A 13,006-nucleotide genomic window follows, 5' to 3' on the forward strand; every position below is an offset into this window, starting at 1 on the left:
AAAGGGTGGCACCTTTTTAGGTCATCAACAAGTTTTTTAATGTTAGGCTCAAATGTTGTAACATCCATTCGAATGCAGTTGTTTAAATGTTCATCAGTCGACTGGTTTCTGTAGTATTTTTAATGAATTTGCTGGAAAACGAAATTTCGCAACAGATTTGTTGAATTAACATCGGCCTCACCTGCAAATCAACCCCATCCAAAATTGGATGTTTAACGAAAGGTTACTCCGAAAATCAATCAGTTCTATCTTTACCACATTGTTGGCTTCTTAAAAATGGTGCTTGACACAAGTAAAGAATTTTTCTTAAATATTAATCAAACAGTTCATGGTAACGGACTGTAAGTAAGGAGCAACCCGGCTCCAAAATAACCGAAACTTTGAAAAACGGAATTTCGATATCAATAGATGCATCAAAAGAATCGGATTTTTATGCCCATTTTGAAATATATTAGTTTCATCAAGTTTAGTCCCACTCATCAAAAGTTAAAAGTTACCAGACTAAGAAAATTCTCCTTATTTTTGAAAATAGGGGAAAACACCCCCTAAAAGTAATAAAATCTTGATGAAAATCACACCATTAGATTCAGAGTATCAGAGAACCCTACTGTTGAGGTTCCAAGCTCCTATCTGCACAAATGAGGAATTTTGTACTTTTTGCTAGAAGAAATATCACAGATGCGTGCTTATTTGTTGTATTTTTTTCCCAGGGGTGATCGTATCAACCTAGTGATCCTAAAATTTCGCAAGAAGGCTCATTCGAAAATCGGTCAGTTCTATCTTTACTAAAGTGTTGTCCTCTTCAAAACGGTGCATGATACTAGCAGAGAATTTTTCTTCAACATCAATTTCTATAGAAGGAGGTGTGACGGGCTTGCTACAATCGAAATATTTTTGAAATCTTGTAAGCCTTGATTGACTTGATTTTCAAGTATTACAGTATTAAAATATGTTCTTAATTTTTGCTAGGAGTCTTTTTGATTCTATGTTCGTAATTTGCTCGCTGTTCAATTGTTCCTTGGCGAAATATTCTTTTAAGGGGATATCCTGTCCTTCTTTCATCTACAGGTAAGTATATGAATATGCTGTTTTACGTTAAACTTAAAAAAAACTCGAGATTTGGAGTGCCAATCTTGAATTAATGCTAAAATTTTTAATCTTGTTTTATGGCTAAAATTATTAGAAATGAAATATAAAATTTCAAGAAAAATATTTATGACGATAGATATCAGTCCTCTAATTTCATAACGCTTCCTCGGCATTTAAATTTTTCTTCTGTACTACTACAATTTTTTTTAATTTTTTGTATCACAATTTGAATCGACTGGTGAAGTGATTGCTGTCCTTTTTTTTATGAAAACTTAAATTTTTTAAATCGATTTAGTCATTTTTGTTTACTGAATTTGATTTATATATATATACATATATATATATATATATATATATATATATATTTATATATATTTATACATATATATATATATATATATATATATATATATATATATATATATATATATATATATATATATATATATATATATATATATATATATTTATATATTTATACATATATATATATATATATAAAATATATATATATATATATATATATATATATATATATATATATATATATATATATATATATATATATATATATATATCAAGGAGGCACACTCGTGCCTCTATAAAGAGGCGAACCACGACAATGTTAAGCGATCTTCGGTTCCAGTGGTCGCAGAGGGATGGGGAGGGATTCCCCCCGCTCTTGGCTTCGGAAAGGCCCTCTTTTAATTAACAAAAAATTGAAATGAATGAATAATGGAATAACTTCGAAAAATGTTAAACACAAGAGGACAGGAGAACCATTGCGCCGAAACTAGTAATTAGTAACAATGAAGTCCCCCCACAACAAAAAACCTGTACAAAAGAGTCTTTAAAAGCGGGGGTTTGGGGGGCGGCAGCCCCCCAACTGCCTCTCCTAATTGCTGTACGTTTTAAGGTTCGACTTTGGGACGCAGCCTCTTTAACTCTTTAAGAAAACGAAGTTTTTTTCATATTATTTCTGTACGTTTTTCTTTTGTGAAAAAAAACCGCCCGATAAGGGACTTGAACCCTTGACCCGAGGATTAAAAGTCCCACGCTCAACCGACTGAGCTAACCACCTGCATGTGTGTAAATATAACTTTTAAATAAATTTTAAAAATTTCAAATTAACATGGGCTCTTATGGAGAAATTGGTTGATTAAGTGGCTAATGCGTGGTTTCTGGAAAACAGGGAAGGAGTTATCGGATCGAGCTGAAATTTCGCGGATAAGCTCCTGGGCCGTAGGGGAACCTAACTTGTGAATTTCAGCCCGATCGGACAACGTTAAAGGGGGGGGAGGGGTTTGGGGGTCGAAACTTTCGGGGGGTTAAGATTTTCCTACGAAACTTTCAAGGGCACTTACTCGGAGAATTCCGCGTCGAATGAGTCTTCGTACACCCAGATCCGATGTCGGCTGTGACCTGTAGGCGTCGAGAAAAAAAAGAATATGAAAATTAAGTGGCTATGCGTGGTTTCTGGAAAACAGGGAAGAAGTTATCGGATCGAGCTGAAATTTCGCGGATAACCTCCTGGGCCCTAGGGGACCTTAACTTGTGAATTTCAGCCCGATCGGACAACGTTAAAGGGGGGCTGGGGTTGGTGGGTCGAAACTTTCGGCCAGATTTTCCCCATGAAGGAAAAGTCAGAAGGGGATGAAATTTGGCAGGTTTCTTAGTTGGAGCTCGGGCTACGAAATGCATCCCTCCCCATCCCTCTGCGACCACTGGAACCGAAGATCGCTTAACATTGTCGTGGTTCGCCTCTTTATAGAGGCACGAGTGTGCCTCCTTGATATATATATATATATATATATATATATATATATATATATATATATATATATATATATATATATACATATATATATATATTTATATATATATATATATGTATAAATATATAAATATATATATATATATATATATATATATATATATATATATATATATATATGTATAAATATATATAAATATATATATATATATATATATATATATATATATGTATATATATATATAAATCAAATTCAGTAAACAAAAATGACTAAATCGATTTAAAAAATTTAAGTTTTCATAAAAAAAAGGACAGCAATCACTTCACCAGTCGATTCAAATTGTGATACAAAAAATTAAAAAAAATTGTAGTAGTACAGAAGAAAAATTTAAATGCCGAGGAAGCGTTATGAAATTAGAGGACTGATATCTATCGTCATAAATATTTTTCTTGAAATTTTATATTTCATTTCTAATAATTTTAGCCATAAAACAAGATTAAAAATTTTAGCATTAATTCAAGATTGGCACTCCAAATCTCGAGTTTTTTTTAAGTTTAACGTAAAACAGCATATTCATATACTTACCTGTAGATGAAAGAAGGACAGGATATCCCCTTAAAAGAATATTTCGCCAAGAAACAATTGAACAGCGAGCAAATTACGAACATAGAATCACTCTTTGACATTTCAGATCCTGTCCCTACAATTTTTTTAAGGGCGGACTTTTTCGGGAATGATTACTATTCTTGAAGGATTATTGGAAAAAAACTAAACGTAAACAGTTAGAATTGAGGGGTAAAACAGCCACTTCACATTTAGGTGAGGCCTGAATTAAAACTTTCTGATAATGAACCGTAAAATAAAAGTTGGATAATGCCAATAGGAACTGAAACTCTATAAAACAAGATTTTGATTAAAATGCATTACTCGTTGTTGGGACTTTTGCCCCTGTTTATCAGAAAAATGCCCTTTTGTCCATTTAGCTTATTTTATCTTCAGTGTTTAAACTCTGGACAGGTCTATTACCAGTTGACTTCCTAAAAGAAGTCGCTAATTAATTTAAGCCAGAAAGTATAGAAGGGTATGATTCATAGATCTGCAAAGCATGCTAGGAAATTTCAATTTCGACTCAATCGTTCCGTCAGAGGTTCAGAGCACCATGCGCGAAGGTGCGTCTCAAAGTGACTTTATTAATTGTAAGTTTTTTTTTGTGCCAGTTTCTTGTGATGAATTTGAAGTGAATAGTAAGATTTCTTTATTTTATACCCTTGGCTTTTTTATTAGCCCTAGGTAGGGTCTGAAACCTATAGAGATACTGAGATTAGAGTAGCTTGATACAGAAAGAGACTCTTATACTAAGCAAGGGATCTTTCCCCGAAGGAAAGAAAGAGAATTGGAGAGTTTAATGCTCATGGTGCTTGGGACCAAGTAGTGTTTTATACCACAGGGAAAATACACTTGACAGAACCCTTACGGTTGTGCAAACAGCCAGAGACAAGACACGTGGAAATCCATGGTGGTGGGGGGGGTGCGTTACGCTGACCCCAGCGGTACAGCCAGGTTACTCTGGTGGCATTAGAGATTTCCTCAAATACCGGAGGATGCGTGGAGTAACCCCCCCCCCCGCCTAAACTCATATATCAAAGACACTTTCTATGCTGATTCTTAATATGCAGAATCGCTATGTTTTTCTAATTTACCCACAAAATTTTAATTTATATAAAAAAATTTACCCAATTTCAGGAAACAAGGTGATCCAAAATCTTTAAAAAAGGGGTATAACTCTTGATGATAGCTATACTATGGAAAAACCACAGGCTCCAACCCTGAAACAAAGGTTTCAAGCTGTTGGATACAAAAACACGAAAATTTCATATTTTTCCTGAGAAGGATGCGTGTTTTTTCCCGAGCAGGTTTGTACCGAACCTTGATCACAGAGGAGGGTCTCTTTGAATGGTTGTAGTGTCTTTTTTAAGGGGAGAGATTACAAAACAGCGCAGTGCTAATTTTACAATTTTATCCCCTGCACTGGCATAAGGTGTCACATCCGTTTCCAAAACAATCCTTTGGAAAGGAGCCAATATCTTATTCTAGTTAGCGTAAAAGTAACGGTTATGGAGCGTTGCTAGTGACGCACCAAGTATTAGAGCGGAGGTTTTAACGGGTAGCCTCTTAGAGGATCTCGGGGTGGATCTATTGCCTCAAATGTGTATTTAGGCCCATATTTTAAAATTTTCTATGAGGGTGCTTTAAACAAATACCAAGGGAGGGTATTTGCTGACTAACTTCCATTTTCAAGATGTTTGGACTAAGCCATATGGGAACTTAAAGGGTGACAGCTCATCTGTTATTGCTGTAAAGGTATTTTCGACTGGGAGCTTTAGCTTTTAAATATCAAAGCGAGTGATAGTGTAGTAAATGTGTATTATAGTGTAATGATAGTGTAGTGACAGTGTATCAAAGCGAGTGATAAGTGTAAATAGCGGTGGTTTGATGGCTGCTCCGTCTTATTCAGTAAAATTTTACTTTATTTGAAAAGCATATAACCCTAAGTGAGTTCTTTTTTGCACCCTAAAATGCTTTGAGTAAAGCTTCATGCAATTGTTAACTTGAGGAGCTGGGGGTTTAGGGAGCGATATGCCCCCTCATCTGCAATATAATGTCTGTTCTTTTGAATTTTAGTGTCGCTCTTTACTCTCATTGAGGGAGAAACAAAACAACAGCTATTGTCATAACTCTAATGCTTACTTCTGGCTTAGCTGATATTCTATTTTAGGAGGGAGCCAGCTTAGAACAGTAGCGGGAAGGGTGCCAAGTTGTGAGTATATTCTCCAGGTCTTTTATACTGAGTGTTCGCATAACCTAAGCAAATATTTGATTTGGCTTGTGTAGTCCAGCCAAAGTCCATACGGAGAAACTACGTTCAGTCTTTGTGTTTCGCAGAGAGAGCTTCAAAGCACATCAAACATTCCTTAACTGCGCTACAAATTTTTTCCAGCTACATATTTAAGAACTGGATTATGAACTGGCCTGTTTGTGTGCCTTCTCTAGTAGATCAATCAGGATCGATATAAATTTTCTTCTTGATAATGACTTGCAAGTCCTATTCCAAAAGGAAATGAAAGGTTGGTATTAAGTCAATGAGCAATACACAGAAACTCATAAAAAATAAATCGTGTCCTGAAAATGTTAGAAAGCAGACTACATTTGACAGTGTCGTATCTGAAGACCAAAGTTCCAGAACGATTTGTTTGGTTTTTCGTCTACAGGTTTACTCAAAAAGCCATATGAGAATACAAACAAAACTGGTTCTGATATCGTTAGTATTTTTCTACTGATAAAACTGAGCAGATCTAACCGCTCTATCGAAAAAAAAAATTAATCAGAGGTTTAAGATCTCCAATTTCACCGGATTACCATCAAAGTCCTTAATCAAGGCCCGTTCTAATCGGTAGAAATCTTCTTTCAATTATTGAAATCAAGAGATTCTATTTGTCTACAGGTCGATTTTTAACTGGAAAAGAACGATGCCTGCTTTAGAAGTCATACCAGGGCTGGACGACAAAAATGATGATCTGTGGGAATAGGTTCTGGAAGGATTCCTATACAATCACATCATGAATAGAGTAGTATTCCAGCCTCAGTTTTTGTGTTCTCTAAAGGGGATGTAAGAACAACAAAACTAAATTTTATTAATATCCAGCTAAAAATTAGTATTTTAAAAACGAATTAGAATAGAAAAAAAAAACAAACAGGAAAATCAATAATCATGCCTTTCAGTCCAGATAACATTCAGTTTGACATTCCGAATGTTTGGCACATAACTAGTTGACGTTTATACAAAGGAGATCGTGCAAATACAGTAGCTCTATTACACACCTTCAACCCATGTTATGTCTGTTTCCTTCGCCTCTTCTGTGATCATCTTTCCAATCATCCCATGCTCTAGCTTTCATCAAAGCTTCTTCATCGTCCACTTCCACTTTACTTTCTTTTTCAGCTTCTTCTCTCTCCTGCTCTGAAAGAGCTACTTCACCAGACATACCTGCCAAATCCTGAAGAGCAGAGTGAGATTGCTTAGTCAAGTCACCGTACCTAGGAGTAAAAAGTGTTTAAGAAAAGACGAGCAAGGGCTCAAGGATCCCACATATGAAATATTGGGGAAAAAGGACTATACTAAATGAAAAAACAGGAAATATGTGAAAAATAAAGTAGATTTGGGGATATCAATGAGAGTCTTGGGACCACCTTGTATTACAATTTTGATTTGCATCTGCTGTTGCAGGTTTTCCAGGAAGGTAAAGAATTTTCCACGGGTCATGATCCCTTCTCCTGCTTTAACTATGCCCATCATTACAGTGAAATAATATACATATCTAAAAAAGAACACATAAACATTGTCCACGTAACACAAACAAAGGCTCAGGGGGCCCCTCTTCGGACTAACTAGGAATATCGATAAAAACCCAGGCAAACCTCTGATTTCAATAAGCTGTAACACAAGCCTGAAACTTCCAAATAAAAAAGCACAAATATCCATAATTACCATCTTTTTTTTGAAAAATAAATACTATTTGTGAAAGTAAGTGATTTATAATTGAAAATTTATTACAGAATTTAACTTTGCTTCCACCTTGCAATGTTGACAATATCTACTTTGCCACCTTCCACAACATTTCAGATTTTGTCACGATTAATATTAATCATTATGCTTGGCCAAAAGAACAAAAGAGCTGGGGGAGGGGAGGGCTTAGGAATGAGCAATTGGAACAAAAATTTAAGAGGGAGGGGGTGCAAACATGGTACCCCCTCCCCTGGATACGACCTGGTCTATAACCTAAAGACAAAATACTTTTCATGTATACCCTTCGACATTAAAAAAGCACAGGGCATTGTAGGTAGTATAGTCTTGTAATTTTGGTAGCAGTATACGATATGTATTATTTCGGCGATACACAACAGAGCACATCTAAAAGCTAGAGAAAAAAAGCTAAAAGCTAGGAGAAAAAAAGTCAATGACAAATTTGCTTTTGCTTAGAATATCTACGAGTCCGAGTCTAAGCTTTTGTGCCATCATAAAATTATAGGAAACAGAATAAATTTTAAAATTCATCTTAAAATTTAAGCTGAATCTCATAAATTTGACTCCCCGAATGCATGTCAGGAAACCTCGATCACTGTAACTCCTGGGCACGTCTCTGAAGATCGCATTTAGTGCCTGCTTAAACCAAATAGAATAGTCAAAATGCTTTGTGTGAAGCTACTTCAATATACCAACCGAAAATTCATCATTTGCTTTGGTTTACAATAAAATGTGCTGACAAGATAAAACACGATAAGCTCAACAAGTTATATAGGAGCTTAAATGGGAGTTACGTTAAGCTCATACAAGAGAGTAACACAATGATGTCTCTTGATTTGGATCCTAGCCAATACGCAAATCAAAACGTAATCACTGCAAGGAACGGTATTTAATTTGCATAATTATGCGTTAAAGGATTTTCACCCATATATATTGATAAGTGACGACCGTAAAGTCACTAGATGGCTTGTTTTTATTTAAAATTCTCTGAATCCGCAATCCACAGAATCAAGTACCTTTAAAGCTAAATTGAATGACGCTACTTTCACTTTTATTATTATATTTCATCTTTTTACATATACTATTCACATTCTTGCACATATATCATCAAGTACAACTGATTTGCTTTAATTAATACAATTTCTTACTAATCAAAACATTATTCACTTTAAAATATTGCAGTGCAAACTAGACTACTTGCCCCAAAGACAAGTGTTCCTACCCTATAATAGACAATTACATGCTAGCCTACCCTAATACGAGTTCGGAACAGCACAAAGGAGCTTGGAATCAGTCTTATAATGGGTCTCATTTCCCATTGTGATTCATTAGCATATTCAGAACCTCCTATTTTATATATATATATATATATATATATATATATATATATATATATATATATATATATATATATATATATATATATATATATATATATATATATATATATATATATATATATATATATATACAAAATATATATATATATATATATATATATATATATATATATATATATATATATATATATATATATATACAAAAGATACATTTTGCAGTAGTCAATTATCATTCACTGATAATTCACTGATTCTGCAGTTTATTACTGCAGAATAAAATTCCATGATCGCCTGTAAATTATAAATATAACAAATATCATTAAGCCCTACCTCTTTTTTGTCACCAATTAAGAATCTTATTCTCCTAATCCGAATATAACCATTGCAAAATATGGATTTTCTGTTGGCACAATGTTATATGGTTTTTTACCTATCGACTAGTTGTAATGTTCAAAAGCATGTTTGTATGTGGGGTTGAGTTATCTTCTGCTCATCTCCTTAATACTATGCTTAAGATCCTTGGTAGCTTACAGAGGCGGATCCAGGATTTTCTTTAGGGAAGGGGGGGGGCATAATAGGTTGCTTCCACAAACTCGCGAACAAAGAAATACCCGCAATTTAAAGGGAGCCTCGGCAATTATGTGTCGTAGGTTGATAGTGAAATGGTAGCAAATTTCATCTAAAATCTGGTGAAGGGCTAAAGTTCTAATAAATCTATTGAAATTAAAATAATATGAAGATATTGATACAAAAAAAAGTAAGTTATAAAAAACATCCCGCCATGAAAAAAAAAACAAACAAAAAGCTGTTCAACATCTAAAAAAAAATGATATTTTTTCTGCAAAATTTTTTGCCTTTGCAATTCTGACCACTATAGCGAGTGAGTTCAGCTTTTTATTGTCACAAAAAAAAAAAAATCATTTTTGGGGTCACACACTTTGTGACAATTTGTACAGGTCAAATCATTTAGCATGTCGCCTAAATTTGTGGCATCGCTTAGTAACTATGATCATAATGAAAAGTAGGAAATGAGGATAAAGATACAACTTGTATATTCGTAAAAGATATATCAAACATTACGTGCTAGTGCTTTTAAGGGTGTAACGAGAGAACAGAATAAAGAGACAGAAATGCATAGAATACATTTAAAACGAAGGTTTTAAGTATAGGTAATAAAGCATTAACTAATCACATTTTCTTTTCAAAAATGGTTTTCTCATAAACAGTGTCTATTTTGACGCAATCTCAAAAATTTACTAATTACAATTTTACTTTTTATAACAACATAGCGTATCTTTCCACTTTTTAAAGTCCGATATATTTCGCTTAAATTACAGAATTCACAATTTTATAAGTAGAAGTCTATTTCTGTATTTCCACCCCGCCATATCAATTTATTACACGGTCGATGTCTACCTCAATATTTCGGTGAACGTTTCAAATGGCTAGTCCTGTCAGTTTAGAGCTCTTCGTTAGTATTTCCTCTTCCATTCCTCCTAAAATATTCGATCAAAGACCAAAATCGTCAGAAAAATAAGAGCTCTAATAAAGATGCATGTAGGTATGTGCTTCAAACTAAGTATATAAGTCGAAATACTTCTTAAAAAACAAATAATTATGTGTTTGTTATCATTGTATTTGATAGGTATAGATTGGTGATTTAATTTCTCAGGGTTTTAAGCTGTGAAGATGTCTAATTATTTTTTTTTAGTCTTGAGATTTTCAGATAATCAATTCAAACGTTAAAATCTCAATGAATCTGTTGAGCACAAAATTAAAAATTTGAAATTTGGCTCAGATTTAGCATTAAGTAAGAGAATTGTCCTGTAAAAATTAGTTTATAAACAACTAATCGTGGAAATATGATTGGATGGCATGTATCAAAATTGGTATAAAAATCCTCAGCGGTATATATGGCAGTTTAGACAATTTTATGGACAAATATATGCATCCCCTATACAAAAATATAACTATATTTTGTGACTGGTTGGTATTGAAAAGGTGATAAATTCTGAAGTAATATCGTAGTTACACTTTATGCAACTACGTATGAAACTTTATGGAAAACGACTTTATCAAGTCAATTTGTGCAGCTCCCTGACACGCCTACCAATTTTCATCGTCCTAGCACGTCCAGAAACACCAAACTCGCCAAATCACTGAGCCCCTCCCCCCAATTCCCCCAAAGAGAGCGAATCCAGTACAGTTACGTCAATCACGTATCAAGGACATTTGCTTATTCTATCCACCAAGCTTCATCCCGATTCCTCCACTCATAGTGTTTTCCAAGATTCCCCCCAACTCCCCCCAATGTCAAAAGATCTGGTCGGGATTTGAAATAAGAGCTCTGAGACATAAATTCCTTCTAAATATCAAATTTCATTAATATCCGATCACCTATTCGTAAGATAAAAATACCCCAATTTTCACGTTTTCAAAGAATGCTGGTTTCCCCCTCCAACTTTCCCCAATGTCACAGGATCTGGTCACCCTTTCGTAAGTTACAAATACCTCAATTTTCAAAATTACCCTCCCCCCAACTCCACCAAAGAGAGCAGATCCGGTCCGGTTATGTCAGTCACGTATCTTAGACAGGATTTTATTCTTCCCATTCAGTTTCATCCTGATCTCTCCGCTTTAAGTATTTTCTATGATTTCTGGTCCCCCCAGCTGCCCCCCCTCCCAATGACGCTGGATGCGGTTGAGATTTAAAATAAGAGATCTGAGTTACGAAGTCCTTCTAAATATGAAGTTTCATGAAGATCCGATCACTCCTTCGTAAGTTAAAAATACGTCATTTTTTCTAATTTTTCATAATTACCCCCCCCCCCAATAGAGCGGATCCGTTCCAATTATGTAAATCACGTATCTAAGACTTCTGCTTATTTTCCTCACAATTTTCATCCCGATCCCTCCAATCTAAGTGTTTTCCATGATTTTAGGTTCCCCCACCCCAAACTCCCCCCAATGTCACCAGATCCGTTCGGGATTTAAAATATGAGCTTTAAATTTCATTGAGATCCGATCACCCATTCGTAAGTTAAAAGTACCTCATTCTTTTCTAATTTTTCAGAATTAACACCCCCCCAACTACCCCAAAGAGAGCGGACCCTTCAGGTTATGTCAATCATGTATCTAGGGCTTGTGCTTATTTTTCTCACCAAGTTTCACCCCGATCCCTCTACTCAAGTGTTTTCCAAGATTTTAGGTTTAACAAGCTCAGGTTTAACAAATAACAGCCCCGAGACACAATATCCTTCCAAATATCAAATTTCATTAAGATCTGATCAACCGTTCGTAAATTAAAAATACTTCAATTTTTCTATTTTTCCGAATTCACGGACCCCCCACTCCCCCCATATGGTCAAATCGGGAAAAGGACTATTTCTAATTTAAGATGGTCCGGTGCCTGATAGGCCTGCCAAATTTCATCGTCCTAGCTTACCTGGAAGTGCCTAAAGTAGCAAAACCGGGACCGACAGACCGACAGAATTTGCGATTGCTATATGTCACTTGGTTAATACCAAGTGCCATAAAAATGCTATATCAAGCCCAGATGAGTCATGTTTGCATAATAGATAAACTTAAAAACATATAGCAAAAACCAAGTGAAAAAATACAAAGGTCTCTTACCATCCTTCTTCCAGTCTAGACTTCATTAGCTCTTCAACACTAAGCACAGGATAACTTGGATATCCCAGACCATATACAGACTTTTGAAATTTATCCCTAGTTATTATCATAACTGGAGGCAAGTTAGATTTCTTCGGTTTTGGCCGAGTCACCTGAAAAAAAGTCGTACATATTTTTTCGTCAATTTCATCAATTTGCTTTTTTAAGCAGAAAAAGGCCTTATTTGGATTGAGCAGAACCCTGTAGATTAACCGCGCCAACTTTTTTATTTCAACCTCCTTATCACTATAGCAAGGCTTCATAATTTTATATTCTATGATTACCTGTAAGTGATGTTTCAGAAGTTCCTCGAAGCCTTTCAAATAATCAAATTCAGCATATCTGAGAACCCCAAAGCAGAGATTTTAACTATTTATCTAGAAAAATAAACAAACTTGTATTTTCTTTCAGCGGGCGTGTTTATTTTTTCCCAGGGGTGATCGTGCAAAGCCAGTGATTGTAGAATATGTGGAGAAAGCTTGTCCTAATGAACACTGAATGTTCTAGTGCTCTTTCTAAGCACCACAAGCATTAGCGCCAGAGTACAA

The 13,006-nt window shown here is 34.8% G+C and overlaps 1 protein-coding gene across 1 annotated transcript in view; it reads right to left on the reverse strand.

The window, feature by feature from the left end:
* Window positions 1–6,532: 6,532 nt before the first annotated feature.
* The window catches only part of LOC136037394 (immunoglobulin-binding protein 1-like), a 38,389-nt gene continuing 31,915 nt past the window's right edge, over window positions 6,533–13,006 (reverse strand). Inside the window, exons 5-6 of the mRNA XM_065720142.1 lie at window positions 12,420–12,571; window positions 6,533–6,959 (exon numbers count right to left, since the gene is read on the reverse strand). Coding sequence (XP_065576214.1) covers window positions 6,746–6,959; window positions 12,420–12,571 — 366 coding nt within the window. The 3' untranslated portion in view covers window positions 6,533–6,745. The remainder of the gene's footprint in view (window positions 6,960–12,419; window positions 12,572–13,006) is intronic.

This window comes from Artemia franciscana, chromosome 2 (assembly GCF_032884065.1).
Source record: "Artemia franciscana chromosome 2, ASM3288406v1, whole genome shotgun sequence".
Lineage (NCBI taxonomy): Eukaryota > Metazoa > Arthropoda > Branchiopoda > Anostraca > Artemiidae > Artemia > Artemia franciscana.